Below are 16336 nucleotides of genomic sequence, written 5' to 3'. Positions count from 1 at the left end.
TGCCAGGCGGCGGCGCTGGAGCAGGCGCAGAGAACGCCGGCGGGGGCGGCACCGCTTCGTGAGGAGCCGCCGCCGGGTCCCAGCGCCCGGGCGGCCGCGTAGCGGGCAGGGACAGCGCCCTCCTACCCGCCGCAGCCACCCCGTCCCTTCCCGTCCTGTCCCGGAGCCAGAGCGGCGACGGATCAGGCCGGGCAGCGGCCGGACTTCCCGCCGTGCGGCTTGTCTCAGTGTTGGGATCGTTACAGGAACGCGGACGCGCACACACACACGGGGCCCCTCTCGGAAGTTTATTACAGAGTACCGGCAGCGGCCGGACCCTTGGCGCTGTCCCCCGGGAGTTCCGGGGGCGCTGGGTCCGGGGGTCGCCGTGCCGTTCCCTCACGGAGCGCGGCCCCGGCCCCTGGCCCCGACCCCGCCGCCACCGCCCCGCTGCCGGCCCCGCCGCCCGGTTGGCTGCGGCTCGCGTGGCTGCGCGCGGGTTGGCTGCCGGGTGGGAGGTGTGCGGGGCGGCGGCCGGTGCCTCCCGGGCTAAGATGGCGGCCGTGACCGCGCTGCGGAGCAGCTGCAGAACCGCGGGGCGCCTGGTAAGGGAAGGGCTGGGGGGGGGCCTGTGTAGCCGCCGTAGTTGCGCGGGCAGCGTGCGGCGTCTCCGCCTCAGCGCTTCTCCTCAGGCGGCAGCGAGCGAGACCTGCGCGGCTGAGCCTGGGTGCGAAGGCGACGCGCTCGGGGACTGGCGCCTCCCCTCAGCCCCCTCTCCCTCAGGGGCTCCCCGCGATCCTGCGCCTCAGTGCCTGCAGCGAAAGGGACCCGTGCCCCCCGCGGCAGGCCACTGACAGCCTTCTGGCACTTGTCGGTCGTCTGAGTCGCTGCGTTGCTTCCCATCTCTCCGCCTGTGCACCGATCCCTTTGTATAGCGCGTCTGTGCAGCCAGGCGAGGTATAGGTGTGCAGAAGGGAGAAACGTGCGTTTCTGTCAGTCACAAGAGCCCTGATATTTGTGAATTAAGTAGTTCGGGCACCGCACTTCAAGAACTGCATCTGGTTGGTTTCTTTCTGGGATGCTTACAATCACTTGAGGATATACCATCATGAAGATATTACTTTTGTAGTTATCTAGTTTTAGGTTACATATAACTCATTTTACTGATCAAATAATTTTGGAAATAGCAGCCTCTTTTCAGTTTTATTCCTAGCCAAACCAAAGTCTTAAATCCAGAAGGAGATTCTGATGAGATGAAAGTGTTCATCTAATCAATGTACATGCTGAACCATAGATCTCAGAGTTGGCTATTTATAGCGTGTTTCTTGCAAGCATGATTTAATTTTTGCCAGATGCTGATTCTTCTTGTGACAATGTACTGTGAAACAATGCTAACATCCAAGAAAAAAAAAAGATGCTTATTACAATTTTGAAGTGTTATGTTTGAATATTATTTTTTTTTCTTTTTTTTTTTTTTCTGGTTGTCAAGGGGAAGAAAGACAGGTTGTGGTGGTTTGTGGAGGCTGTAAGTTGTGAGGAAGAAAAGAAAGGAGCCTGGCATTCCTGGGTTAAATGGTGGAGAAATAACAGTTAGCTAGAGGCTAGGCATGGTGCCAATTGTTAAGGCAAGGAATAATGTCTGTCTGGAATATGCTGGTAAGGGTGTTGGTTTAGTGTGTAGGTAACTTTATACTTGGAAATACAGAAGATGTATGCAAAACAAATCCCAGATAATTAAATGGTCAATAAAAATGACTCAATATGACAGCAAGTCAAAAGAGTTCCATAGAGGAATGTCCTTTAATATGAAATTGTTGCCTTTGAGCACAACGTACTCAATATGACTTTGAAATTGAGTGTTACTTCATCAGGTAATCTGTTACCTGCGTGCTGTGTTAACAACATTTTGTTCTGAAGCCAGCAGTAGACTTTTAGGATTGGTGGTGGTTTAGAAAAGCACAGTAGGCTTCTTCTTAAGGAAACAGTGCAAATTGATCTAAACAGGGGCAAGACAGTTCTTCCCCAAATAGCATTGTGTGTTGCCTTGGTTCAAGCCACAAGTCTCAGGTTATCCACAAAACAGTGGCTGATACCTCCTCAATATCAGTGGGAGACTGGAGCAGGCTATTGGTCTCTTCTTCTGACGGTAACTCTGCTCCTTGAAAAGATGCCCAGGAGAGTTTAAGTTGTCATACAGCATGATAGTAGTGACATAAACATAACTGCTAGTACTTTGCTACTTGGGATTTGTTATTATTTTATTTTTCCAGATACCAAGATACATAGTTTGTTTAACTTTTTTGACATTTAGTAGTTGCATGAATATGTATGGGTATGCGATGAATGTTAGAACTAATCTTGTCTTTTATATGCTCTTATTGTTTCCTTACTTCGCATTATGCAGCAAGTAGTATTATGGTGATTAAATACTGAATACAAGCACGGTCTTTTTATTTTATGGTATAAAATTGTTTACCTTGTTAGAAAGGAATACTGTTCTATGAAGAGATTGAATACCGTATTATTGCTTTAACATACTAGCACACCAACTTTTTACTAGATAATGTGCAAAACCTGCAAACCAAAATAATTAAGTTATGTGAAATGCAGCAATTTTGAATTATTCTTACAGATATAATTTGAAACAGCATTGAAACTTTTCTGTAACAAAACCAGTCTGTTTTTTGGCAGTGACATTACTAATTCACTACCTGCTTGGTAGTAACTACCTGGTTACCAAATGCCAAAATCACATTGGAAGCATTATGAAACTTCACACTTACGAGATAGTTCAGAGATTTGATGTACTCCTTGTGATCATCTTCACAGGTAAATACTGAATGATTGCCATGTAGGTTTATATAAAGAGAAAAGTTTTATAGTAAGTTTGGGACAAAGATCTTGTTGGACAAAAAATGTAACCATGGACTCAAGTGGACAGACATACAAAATTAAAAATAGGAGCAAATAGGTTCCTGAAGACAGATTATATACCAATTTTTGAATTGAATTAAAATTTTAAATGCGTTCATGCAATAGGATTTGTCATCATTTGCAATTACCATTTGACTTTTTTTTTTTTTCAGGGAGAATTATTTGGAGAACTAACAAAAAGGGTTTACTGTTTGTTCATGATAGGAGTTAAAAAAAAAATACTCTAGATCAGTAGATGCAATCTTAGTAGCAGGCAGATGCAAAGTAACTCAACGTGACTTTGCTGTGTCCTTTAATGGAGTTTGTATTTTATAAATATTTGTTCCTAAAAGATGATATTAAATGTAACTTGCACTGCTAGATCAAATAGTATAGAAAACATACATTGTCAATTCAGAATTGTACAGATTTGGGGGTAATCTATATTGTAAATATGTAATATATAGTTCAAATAGTTCAAGGGTTTGGGGGGTTGGGAGGACAATTAGGAAGTTTATATTATTTGGAAGGATATTTAAAAAAAAAAAAGTTAAAATGAACTTTCCCATACAGGTGTCCTGTTTTCTGGCTCATCTAAGAAGATAATTTCTAAATTTTACAGTTGTGAGCTACTTGAGGTACATTGTAGCACCTGATTTTTTTAATCTCTAAATTAATTAGAGATAGTATCTACGGATAAATTTTATCTTTATAAATTTTGCAGAACCCAAGGCAACATAACACCAGAATTAGATTTAAGAAATGTTACTAAATAAGAAAGGGTCTGAACTAACTTCTGTTGAGATTAATGATAAAATGCCTGTTTATGTCAATATAAGTGCTACTGGCTTTGCTTTTGACCAAAATCATGACTGATTACATGGTGCTTTAAAGCAGACAGTTTTCCATAAATAGCCTTTCAGAAAATTCTTTTGACCCTTTAAGTTGATTTCTGGATAAATATAATTGCAATTGAAATTTATTTGAAGATGTTTGTCTCCTATACAATAACGGAAATAAAAGGGCAACTCTTTGTGCCCTCTGGTGTGAATTTCCTTTCCAATTTGTACTTCTGATCACCTTTTGATTGGAATAAGAACCAACAAAGAATAATATGCTGATTTTTTTTCCCACAGTCTAGGGGACCTTTCCAGCATTCGTTCTGCATGAGAATGTTCCAAATGGCTGATGTTTTTGCTATTATGTATGCTTTTTTGTGTGTGTCCTGATGAAACTAATTGTTTAGAGAGACTATAGCAACTATGAATCTCTTCAGGTCTTGTCATGATTTTTGTTAATTGATTATGTTACTGTGGCTTTAATCTCTCCATGTGTTGTGTTAGTAAAAGAAGTTAAAGACGTTGCAAAGCTTATGCTAATTTAATGGTTATTATACATTCAGTACTTATTTGGTATAATTGTGTTTTCATAAGAATTTCTCTATATAAATTACAGTTAAACTGTTTTGTTACTGCTGTTGCATCAAGATTATTAAATGAGCTCTGCCTCCTCAGTCTAATATTTTAACACTTAAGACTTTTTTCCCTCAGGTTTGTGCTCACCACATTAGATCGTGCAGCAGCATTCGCTTTGTAAAATCAAAATATGTGTGCGTGTTTGACAAATCTGCCTTCAAGTTTAGTCATCAACAGCGATTATTCAGAACATCTGCTGGTAATCTTTTTCATAATAAAATTATTTTATTTTGCTATTTTATGAATGTTATGTTAGAGACTTGTGTATACTGGTATATAGACCATTTTTAATGCATTCAGATCATTCTGTCTTATATTTAATATTAAACATGCTGTTTTTCTTTGTCTGTTTTAAGTTTCGTGTGGCCAAATTGTCCAGTTTAAGCTTTCTGATATTGGAGAAGGGATTACGGAGGTGACTGTGAAAGAATGGTAAGCTAAGCTAAGCTTTCTTAGAAATATACTAAGAAATCAGCAAGTAGTTTGAGTATTATTGATAATTATCAAGAATTCAGTTATTTACCTGACAGCGTTTTCTGGGTTGCTAGTGAAGTTTTTCAAGTTTTGTTTTCCTTGCATACAGTAAGCTTTACATTTTGTTTATTTGTAATCCGCTTTATTTGAAAACGGGAAAGGTGGAGGGAATGGGGTGCCCTAACTGCACCTGTTCATAGGCTTTTCTTTAGTGTTTTCAAGGTGCAGGAGGTCTTGGCTGTACTTTAGAAAAAATTACAACTCTAGAGAATCCACATAAAATTATCTTCTACCCCTTCTTCATTCAATTTAACAAAATATTTGAACATTTAAATTGTTGCTAGAAAGCCAGTGATGATTAGGTTAAGCAAAAACAAAGTGTCCAGCGGAGGGAGCAAGGCAGTGTTAGAATGCCTCCCTCTTTGTACACGTAGATGCAATATCTCTGTGTCGGAGACAGTTTCCAACTTCTAGATTCTGTTCTGAAACTGATGATACACTGATCCTGACAACTTGAAACAGACTTCTTTAGCTTCAAACCGAGCTAGGCTTATTCTTATTTTCACATGGTTTATAATCTGCCAAAAAAAACTCTGCTTAGCTAAAGTAATAGTAAAAATTGTATATGTGGTGATATTCTGAAACATTGTGTCATTGCTCAGAAACCTTTTTTTGTGTGACATCTGGCAAGAGGTATATAGCAAATGTATCCAGTATGTATGATTTGTCATCTTATCTGGAATGCATTTCATGTTGTGGAGATATACATAACTGAATTTAGCAAAAGAATACACAAAGTAGATTTTAACAGTTATTATCTTTTATATTAACATGTGTCTTTTCTTTTAGGTATATAAAAGAAGGTGATAGTGTTTCTCAGTTTGATAGCATTTGTGAAGTACAAAGCGATAAAGCTTCTGTTACTATTACTAGTCGTTACGATGGCATCATTAGGAAACTCCATTACAACTTAGATGAAATTGCTTATGTTGGAAAACCATTAGTGGACATTGAAATTGATGCTTCAAAAGGTATTGCAAGCGGTTTTTTCTATTGCATATTTTGTTGTCATAAACCATCAGATTGACAGGGGAGTTTACTTTTTCCTCCTGAAAATGTTAAATGTGAAATTGACTTTTTCTTCTGTAAAGTCAAAAAGATTAAGTGGAAAACGTGATATTGTGTTAGAATTTAAAACTTCAAAGGCCAGTTACTTCCTATTGAAAATTTAGCGCAGGCAGCAGTCTTTAGCACTGATGTGTTCCCTTCCCCAGTATCTCATGTGAGGGATAGGTAATACTTCCTTTGGTTTTTTTTTTTTTGGTAAGAAATTTGGGACAGTGTTCACTGTCCATTTAACTTTTTCTTAAGTTAGAAAATTTAAATCAAGTTCTGAAATTTATCAAATTCTTATAGAATAGTTTAATAAAGTTATTTTTTTCGTTTTATTTTCAGGTGTTGCCCCAGAAGAAGATGTTGTTGAAACACCTGCTATGTCTCACGAAGAACACACGCACCAAGAGATAAAAGGTCACAAAACATTAGCAACGCCTGCAGTTCGTCGTCTTGCTATGGAAAACAATGTAAGTTTGCTGAATCGCATCTGGCCACATTTTATCCCTCTTTTATAAACAAGTTTGACTGACTGAGAAGATATTGATTAGAGGAAAGTACAGTGAGAAATGACTTATTTGCAAATTTATTTCAAATGTGTAAAAAATGTTGTAGTGATGGAGAGAATAATGCTTTTTGATGATTATGGCGCATAGGAAAAGAATTACTGGGCTTGAAGCTAGGGTGCTCTAGGGTAGAGGTTTCAGAAAACCTTTTCAGAGGGAAAAAGAATGAAGTATCAGAATGGATTTCTGGGACAAAGGAGGGAAGAGAGAAAAATCAATTCTCAGCTTTAGCTAGTTTGTTCTGTTCTCCAGATTTATGTAAGAGCAGGGGATGGACTAGGTGGTCCTTTAAGGACTTTTCTAATTTTTCTTATTTTTTTTTGGTGAATCTATGAATATTCCACTGTTTTTGAAAGCTTGTTTAATTTTTTTCCTAAAAATGCACCACAATAGAGAGAGAAATTTAAGTGACAACTAATTTTCTTCAAATTAATATTTTACCACTGATCATGTAATAAAGAGGTAAGTAGCATTTGTCCCTCTTTAAGTATGCAGTTAGATACCTCACGGGGCCTTTTAGATGATCTGAACAACGTTGAGTACCTAGTAAATTAATGAAAGTGTTACCTGCCTGCTGCAGAGACAGACATTCTTAGGGATTGTGGGTAAAATGCTACTAAGTTGTAGTTAGAATTAAGGCTTTATTATTTCACAGAATTTTGTAATTAGCATAGCACAGAATATTATAAGTAGTGTAGCTTATGGTTACTTAGCTTTTGTTCTAATTAGGTGGAGGTGTCCTTGACCCCCAGAAAATCATGTGTTTTGCTGTATGTTTTGCTGTGTTTGCATGTCCGGTCCAAATCCTGCCTAGGACTCGTAGCTGCTTGATTTTATAGGCAATGCTTTGTGTCCCGTTTTGCTTCCCTGTTCTGTGATGGGGTCACCATATCCTGGTTGGTCAGGTGCACAGAACCTACAAGATGCTGGAAGGGAGGGAAATTGTAGGTATGTTGGATTAATACTTGGAATAATTAACTGTTTCTCACAATATTGAATATTTTTATATCTCCGTAAAGCAAGTGTCATAGCCTGTTATGTACTTTTCAGATTAAATTGAGTGAAGTTGTTGGAACAGGGAAAGATAACAGAATCCTTAAGGAAGACATACTCAATTATTTGGCCAAACAAACGGGAGCTATTCTACCTCCCTCACCAAAGGCTGAAATTATCCCACCATTGCCAAAATCAGAGACAGTGCCAGCTGCTCCAAAGGACAAAGCACGCAAAATTCCTGTACCTGTTTCCAGACCGATTGTGTTTTCAGGAAAAGATAAAACTGAACCTATAACAGGTAATTCATGAAATATGAAGTCTTGACATAATGTTCACAGTAGACTACCAGTAAAAGTTACTCAATGAACATTTATGAAATAATTGTTCATGTTTTGGTTGGATGGATTTGGGTTGCAAATTAGAGAGAAAAAAAAAAGATTTCTGGTTGCCTTTCAGGCAGTATTGGCTTGTAGAGCAAATAGTGCAGAAATAGTGCAGATTACTGTACTGCAATACTATGATTTCAAAAATATACAGAGGAGAGAGATGCAGTAATGTGATCTGAAATAATAAAGTAAAAATTGAGCTGTATGTGCTGAATAACTGTTGGCCCTAAGGTGGACTTTACTCTGTGCTTTTTTTTTAAGTTTAGTAATTTTAGAGTAAACAAATAATTGGAATTTCACCATAACTTCCCAGAAGCTAATTTTCTTGGAGTAAGAAGTCAGTGAATATTTTCCAGGTTTTCACAAGGCAATGGTAAAGACCATGAGTGCAGCTTTGAAGATCCCTCACTTTGGTTATTGTGATGAGATTGACTTGACTCAGCTTGTTCAGTTGCGAGAAGAGATGAAACCTTTAGCACAAATTCGTGGAATTAAGCTTTCATTTATGCCCTTCTTCATAAAGGTGAGACAACCAGTAGAGGACTATATGAAGTACTAATGCTGTTTTTTGCCAAAATCTTCTGATCAATTATTGTTGTAGGTTGGAGCACCTCTCTATCACTTTTCTTGTGATCTGTGATTTTTCAGGTATCAGCTTTTCTTGTTTATTGAACTGCTCATCAATTTAATGTTGGAATTGTAGCCAGGGTTAGATAATACCATGGAAATTATTTGAAATAGTAATGGAGAAAGATAAAGCAGACAAAGCATTACTTAGGAAAGGGATATGCATCACTGGGTATTTAAATTAAACAAAACAAATTTAGCAAACTATTGGTATTTTTAGTGAGCTCCATTAAAATTAACCTCACGTGAAACACAATTTAATTTTGGTTTGGTTTGGTGTCTGTTGTTGGTAATGAATCCCTCAGGTGAATGAGTATGTCTCTTCTGTTGTTCAGGTGAATTGAATCTGTGTCCTCTCTTGTTCAGGAGACCGGGCACTTGTACTCATTTAGTTTCATTTTCATACTCATTCATGTTTCATTTCCAACTGTTGTCACCACTGAAGGTTGAATGCATAGTTTAGTCTAAAACTTACGATAATGCTATTTCAACTGGAGTGTTAAATAAGCTCTTAATCTTCTCGCTCTTTTTAGGCAGCATTAATATTCCCTGAAATAAGAATCATCTAAGTGGGGAGTTTAGAATGACACTGCTGAGAAATCTTGTAACGTTTTTTCTTGGGCTATTTGATTTGAATTCTTGAACAGGAAATAACAAATGCTGATTCTATTTCAATTATGTTTCATAAAGGGATTATTATCTTTTATATGTCTGTCTCATCTATCTTTGTTTTCTGGAAGTTTTTCTTCTGTTTTCCTAATCATGACGAAACATCAACACACAAAGAGCTTAGGAGAGTTGAAGCCACGTTTTATTGCACTGAGACCCAAATTGTTATCAATCTAAATTGTCTTTCACCATTCCTTGCTTTCCATGCACCTCTCTGAGATATAAAGTATAACAATCTATCTATTTTTTGTTTATATTTAACAGGCAGCTTCTCTAGGACTATTGCAGTATCCCATTCTTAATGCTTCTTTGGATGAAAGCTGTCAAAATGTCACATATAAGGTTTGTAAACTACTGATAAAATTGTGAGCAGAAAATCCAAGCTAACAGCTAATGAGGACTTTTCAAAACGTCTGAGCTATGTGTAATAACTTGTACTAAAATTGTAGTGTGAACTGTCTCTGGCTAGGATGGAGTTAACTTTCCCCACAGCTGTGCTTTGTGCTTGTAGCTGGGACAGCACCATTATTGCACTGATGTTTTGTCCATTGCCGAGCAGTGCCGGCACAGCATTAAGACCGTCTCCCTAGCCTACTGGCTGTGGGTGGGCAAGAGGTGGGGAGAGGACATGGCCAGGGCAGCAGACCCACACCAGCCAAGGGGTGTCCCATGCCATGATGTCATGCTCAGCAATAAAATCTGCAAAAGGGGAAGGAGAAGGGGGGACTCCTGTTAAGAGAACATCTGTCCTTCTGACACACTGCTACACGTATTGAGGCCCCGCTTAAGATGTGTCTGAACATCACTTGTTGATGGGAAGTAGAAAATATTTTTTTTTCTCTTTCTTTGCTTCCATGAACCTTTTGCCTTTTTTTTTTCTTTCTTAAATTATCCTTATCTCAACCTGTGAGTCTTTTTTCTGTCCATCATACTTCCTTCCTTTCCTCTCCCTTTGAGGAGAGGGAGTGAAAGATTGGTTGTGGTGGAGGTTAACTGTCCATGGGTGTGAAACCACCAATTGGTGTTGCGGTGGAAAATAATTTGAGGATCTAGATTCTGTCTAAGTTTGGATTTGATTCAGTATACATCTAATTTCTGTGGTTTGTTTAATGTTACTTTTAAAGTTACTTTTACTTCTTTATTTGGGTTTGTTCTCAAAAATACATATTAGTATAATGATTTTCTAGTTTTTACCTGAAGATGGACCAAGCAATTCAAATGAGAACATCTAAAATCCAGTGACAGTAATTTTTAGTAATGACACAATTGTTCTACTGTTCTGACTCTCAACCCTTACGTATTAAAATCATATTTTAAGATAAATTTAATAAAACAATTTTCATACAAAGCACTGGCGGGATACTTCTGGAAAACAAGTGCCTGTTTTCTAAAGTGCTGTATATAATACACATAATGGTAAAAGCTCCTATTGTGCTGTTTTATCAGACTCTCATAGATGACTCCTTACATATTTCTTCTACAAAATGAAAGACAACTCACTTTCCTTTTTTTTTTTTTTTACTGTTTTTCATATTATAGTGTTCTATAGTGTTATAGTGTTCTCTTCTAAACTGATAGTCATTTTAGGATGATTGTGTGGGTAACAAAACATGAAATATTTTCAGTGCAAAATTGATTCCAGATTTTGTATTTCCTGGAGGTGAAATTCCCACAAAAATCAGTTTGGACTTACTTTGCAGATGTGAAAAGCTAATTCTTCAAAATTTACGTCCATTCCTCCACTCAAAATAGTATAGAGGAGCTGCTTAATGCAGAGAGAGCTTCCTTGGTTAAAAACATGTATATAATATTTTATCGTGTGTGTGTATATATACTATTGCCAATATATATAATTTTGAAAGCATCCTTCAAGTGTTTTTTGTGTACAATATATGTTATGTTGACTGCTTATGTTAATGTCCAGTTAATGAAACTTATTGTAGGCTTCGCACAACATTGGAGTTGCTATGGACACAGAACAAGGTTTAATTGTCCCAAATGTGAAAAATGTTCAAGTCTGCAGTGTCTTTGAGATTGCTTCCGAATTAAATCGCCTCCAAGCCTTGGGCTCTGCTGGCCAACTGGGAACAAGTGACCTCACTGGGGGAACATTCACCCTTTCAAATATTGGCACAGTAAGTACCAGAAAAATGAGAACGTAATCTGAAAACTGCTTCTGAAATTAATACTCTAATAAAAGTTTAATATGCAAAGAATAAGATGATTAACAATTCATTCTAGAAACAATCAACCTTTTCAAATAAATTATATAATTATTCTTTAACTGATAATATCTCTAGCATTTTCTTTTTTAGATTGGTGGCACTTATGCCAAACCAGTAATACTACCTCCTGAAGTAGCTATTGGAGCACTTGGAAAGATACAGGTATATTAACTTAGTGATGTCAGTGTTTAATTCTAGTGAACTAAGGTCATATCCAATGATAATGTTCATATATATATATAAAAACATACATGCGGGCACACATATATATATATTGTGTGTGTATGTATATATAAAAACATACATGCGAGCACACATATATATATATATATTGTGTGTGTGTGTGTGTATATATATACACACACACAAAAACATGACCTCTTTCTGTTATATGAATGCATAGCTTGTGATTGAAAAGTTTTGTAGTAATTTTAGATGGCTGGGCAGAGATGCCAAATGTTTAAATAGAAGTCTTTTATGCCAAAAATTCAGATGTATTTTCTAGAATTGTTATATTCACTCACATATGTATTTAATCTTCTAGTTATTAGTAAATATCATACATTATATTTCTTATAAGTTTTGCAACATGGCAATAGCACTCTTGCTATGATCAAGGAGAGAACTTGAGACTAAAAAAGTATTCTAATAATGTTTAGCGTAATGATGCAGATGGCTGAATCTATACAGAACTCTGTATGGTTAACGCAACTTCTTATTTTCTGAATTTGGGGATTTAAATTTTTAATGTAGACACTTGAGATCAATACTGACTTAATATTAACTAGATTTACTTCTCATATGTTCTTTCTATGATCCTTTTGTTTAGGGAATGCTTTAGGGACACTGTCATTTTGAATGCTAGCAGTGAAAGAAACTATTCAGGAGGGAGCTTTTGAGTCAAGAAAGGTTTTCACTACTTCAGTATTTCCAGGATTCTGGAAAGAAGATACAGCTCTTTCTTATATAGGTTCACAATATATTCTTATCTGCAGCACAAAGAATGATGGAAGCTCTTTCATTTCTGAATGGCACTACTGTTATCTGTCTGCCTAATTTAATAAAATGTTTGAATTTAGATTAACAAATTAACAATAAAAATACAGATTTGTTAATTAAAATATTTCATATTTCTACTTTATTTTATTCCTTTCTCTGATTTGTAGATTCTTCCTCGGTTTAATGGAAAAGGTGAAGTATTTAAAGCACAGATAATGAACGTGAGCTGGTCAGCTGATCACCGCATTATTGATGGAGCTACAATGGCCCGATTTTCTAACTTGTGGAAATCTTATTTGGAGAACCCTGCTTCAATGCTGCTAGACCTTAAATAAAGGAAACCATGGCTAGAATATGCCTCTAAAATTTTCATATTAGACTGAAGAATTATAAAAGCTGGCTCTGCTAGCACATGCCCTTTGCTACTTACATTATGTAATAATTTTATGTGGTTAAAAGTTCTCAACAGCTTAAATCAGTCTATCAATTAATTGTTACTTCTTTTAATTAGTAGTGCTGTAATTTCTTCTACAGCCAGCTGTCAATAGGTCATGGCGTGACTTCTGAATGTGGTGATGGATTGTCTTTGTTTTGCCTTTTGTAATACATATGGTCATGAGGCTGGTCTAAATGAAATCACTGATCTACGTCTGCAGTATTTTTAAACTGATTAACCCGTTTTGAAGGGAAAAGCTCGCAGTTGTTCTTTGTTGGAAACATAAATTTATTTTAAAAGGTAATATCCAAATTCCCAAAAGAAGTTATGCAAAAATCAAACACAAATAAAATGCCTATTATGCTTCTGCTGTAAGATGTCCAGAGAGCTTTTTGTTATTTAACAAAGTTAACCTCTCAAAACTTTTGGTACTCCACTTTTTCCTGGCATTATATGCACAGGTACTCTTTATCAAATGATAAAGGGAAGAGGGCACGTTTATTCAAATGCTTACTGATAACATTTAATGATAACTATCGGGGCCTTAAAACTGTCTAGAATATACTGTATTTTTGTAGGCTGTAAGTAGTTGCAATCCTTAAATTCTTTCCAGTTATTTTTGTTTCTTATAGAAAGCATGTCTGTTTAAAAAAAAAAAAAGGATCTTACTATTTATTCTGTGGTTAGATAAGCCTGACAATAAGCAGAATGTGTTCTAAAAGTTTTCACCATCTTGTGTTATTGATGTTCAGATACTAGAGTCTGGCAGATTACTCTAATACAACAAAGAATTAGTATTAAAAAAAAAATACTATGTGGGATAACGGAGATCCAAGGCAAGTAATCAACGGGTCAAGTTAATACCTTCAAAACAGACAATAGTAATGTTTCTTTAAGGTAAACTAAACAGGTGGTAAGCATTATAGTGGTTATTTAACAGGAAATACAAAGAAAATGGTTGGATATAAATGCCTTCTAGAAATGTAAGCTGAAAACAAACAGGACAGTTATATGACCTTAAAAATTAATATGCAAATTGGACATTTTCTCCTTTCTTTAGATATATCAAAAACTGTCTCTACAGGAGCATTCTCCAAAATAGTAGACCAAGGTAGCCTAATGTATTTAGCTGTGAAGATGCAAGACACAAGCTACCAGAGGTAGAATCTCTGTTACCCTTGATGCTGAGACTGAGCAAGAGGAAAGCTGGTAATGTAGGTGGGGAGTATACATGTAAGGTGCTATTTATATTTTTATTGTGGTATAAGGGTCTTTTATATAAGTCATTTCTTGCAAAGTTTGACTAATATGTTGTGCTTATCACTTATTTCATTTTTATCAGATTTATTTATTCCTAATAAATTTTTTTAAAGCCACAAAGAATTGTAGTAATACTGTTTTTATTTGTGAATTTCATGTAAGCAATCCTATACAGGTGGCTCATTCTTCTATTTCTTCTTATCTTAGAGAACCTACTGCACTTGAGACTACTAAAAGAACGCAGCGTAATGGCTGTTCTCCTACAAGTATATTGTTGTGGTAAGGGTCTAGTCTGAACAGTGTATTTTTTTTAGTGTTATGGTCATGCAAAAAATGAATTGGGACAACAAAAGTGTACAATAGAAAGTGATAAAGTGATTTTGAATTGTTTAATAGAAGACTTTTGTTCACAGGAAAAATGTGAAATTTCTTAAAACTCCAGTAAAAGGGAAAGGTTTTTTAGTCTAACTCTAATTATCCACCTCTTTCAAGGAAGAAGAAATTAAGTAGTTAGACTTTAAGTTATGATTTTTTGTATTAAAAAAATAAAAATACTGTGAGGATTGAACATATACTAAAACTGAAAGAAGAAATACCTATTACCAAAGAAGCTGTTGGATCACTTTTGCGTAACTTTTGCCCCAGCTCCCTCAAAAGCAAACACACACAAAATTATGAAAAATACACATTTGAAGACTGGAAGTTAAAACAGCATCTTTTTTACAGAGGCATTAGCGTTCAGGTAGTTTGTGATGGTGTGGAGATGGTTTACCCCTGCCTTTTTTTTTTTTCTTATAAAGTTCTATGTTGTAACAGTAGAATCTAAATAGTTTAAGAAAGCCTAATAATGACTGAAAATTCTTTCTACTGAAAGAGGATTACAACCAAATGATTGACATTTGTTAAGTTTCATCTTCGTATTTTACACCCTTATAATCTGCAATATGAGTTAGAATGATCCAGTTTTCTGACTTCTATCTCAAATAGTGATCTATAATTTCATTAAACGATGTAAGAGTAAAACAAGTAATTGCCATTTTGAATTGAAAACTTGCTTGCTTATTTTTCATGATGGAGCCTAACAAGTATGTTGTTCTTTTTGTTCACAATTAGTAATTTTTGTTAATCTCAAACAATGTATGGGAGTCTAGTAATTTTCAGCAAACTGGGGAGACATGAAGAGTGGTAAATGCTTGGGGGTTTTGCAGAAGTGCCTCATATGATACCTTCTATTCTCAGCATAGGTTAAAATTAGAACTAGACTGACGTTGCATTGGAGCCTGCGTGAGAGTTCCAAATGGTTTTGGTAGTACAGACAAGATTTGTAACTTATCTATTCTCTTGTGCAGAAAGCAATGAGTCATGGAAAATCTTTGAAAGCACCACATCTTTGAGGTAAGTTGTTCTTAAATTTGTTCACATGATTGGAGGTGAAGTTTTGGGGAGATCAGATTACATGGTAGGAACTTGAGGTTGTTTTACAGCCACACTTGTGAATTCCCATCTGAATTGTCACTGACAATGTGATTATTATGTTTGTGGTCCATTTTTTGGTCAGGAAAATGAAACATAAAAGAACTAAAAGCTTTTGATAATCCTGTTATATAATTAAACATCCTTGAAAACAGAATCGTATACATAGGGCCTCTTTGACATTTCATGGTTTTAAGGCAATATCTATTGAATTCTCCACTACAAACGAGAGTTGCCAAGTGTAAGATTGCAGTAAAAATAAGTATTGATTGTATAGTCTGATACTGGGTTTAGTATGCATGAACAAATACGTCTTTTGAGACTGGAACCCTTATGTCTCTTTTCTGCACAACACACTTAAAAAGATTTCTAGTTTTCTACCTGAAAATGCATATAGTTCAGAAAATCAGGTATGATGGATCAGGTCAACTGCTTAATCCCAATAGAAATCTAGCCCTGAAGAATATGGCAATTTAAATTGAAACTACTAATCGGAGCACAAAGCTTCATACAGTGTTTTAGTCACTAGTGTTGCATATTTGCATGAGGAATGGGAAAGGTAATTTCTATGAGGACCACTGAAAGAGAAGTTAATCTTTCAAAATACAGCACGTAAATGTGATCATGTTTATGCAGAAGAGAGAAAAAGGAAAGAATCCTCTCTTTTAAAGGGAAAAAGGGATTGAATTCCTAAAAAGGGATTGAATTCCTAATTGAGTACCAGGGTGCATTGTGACACATTGTG

At 36.4% G+C, this 16336-nt stretch overlaps 2 protein-coding genes across 14 annotated transcripts in view; both read left to right on the top strand.

The window, feature by feature from the left end:
• Positions 1-452: 452 nt before the first annotated feature.
• DBT (dihydrolipoamide branched chain transacylase E2) lies at positions 453-14238 on the top strand. Of its 5 annotated transcripts, XM_083846396.1 has the most exons (13): positions 456-584; positions 2671-2808; positions 3466-3530; positions 4443-4566; positions 4724-4799; positions 5691-5872; positions 6297-6424; positions 7571-7814; positions 8259-8425; positions 9463-9540; positions 11142-11333; positions 11514-11585; positions 12590-14238. In XM_083846396.1, exons 2-13 carry the CDS (start codon positions 2745-2747, stop codon positions 12755-12757), a joined length of 1560 nt encoding a protein of 519 aa, XP_083702522.1. In that variant the 5' UTR covers positions 456-584; positions 2671-2744; the 3' UTR covers positions 12758-14238. The 5 variants fall into 5 exon arrangements, with proteins under 5 accessions (XP_083702524.1, XP_083702522.1, XP_083702525.1 ...); XM_083846399.1 differs by lacking the exon at positions 2671-2808 and having other exon boundaries at positions 526-584; XM_083846397.1 differs by lacking the exon at positions 456-584 and having other exon boundaries at positions 594-2808.
• The window catches only part of LRRC39 (leucine rich repeat containing 39), an 11496-nt gene continuing 9091 nt past the window's right edge, over positions 13932-16336 (top strand). For 2 of the 9 annotated variants that reach the window (XM_083846418.1, XM_083846414.1), the window contains exon 1: positions 14404-15513. Coding sequence is in view for 3 of the 9 variants with exons in the window: in XM_083846411.1 (XP_083702537.1) it covers positions 14040-14076; positions 14326-14397; positions 15468-15513 (155 nt within the window). In the remaining 6 variants the exon portion in view is untranslated. The other 7 variants (XM_083846413.1, XM_083846411.1, XM_083846412.1 and 4 more) reach the window with 7 other exon arrangements.

Source organism: Anser anser (genome assembly GCF_964211835.1).
Source record: "Anser anser genome assembly, chromosome: 8".
In the NCBI taxonomy this organism is placed as follows: Eukaryota; Metazoa; Chordata; class Aves; order Anseriformes; family Anatidae; genus Anser; species Anser anser.
Note: the sequence above shows the minus strand (reverse complement) of the source record. Positions and strands in the feature narration are given on the sequence as shown.

Coding starts and splice junctions, on each gene's coding strand:
- DBT (XM_083846396.1), top strand. CDS start 2,745: ATGAAACTTCACACTTACGAGATAGTTCAGAGATTTGATGTACTCCTT. Junction 4,567..4,723: donor ATTATTCAGAACATCTGCTG/GTAATCTTTTTC, acceptor GTCTGTTTTAAG/TTTCGTGTGGCCAAATTGTC. Junction 9,541..11,141: donor GTCAAAATGTCACATATAAG/GTTTGTAAACTA, acceptor AACTTATTGTAG/GCTTCGCACAACATTGGAGT.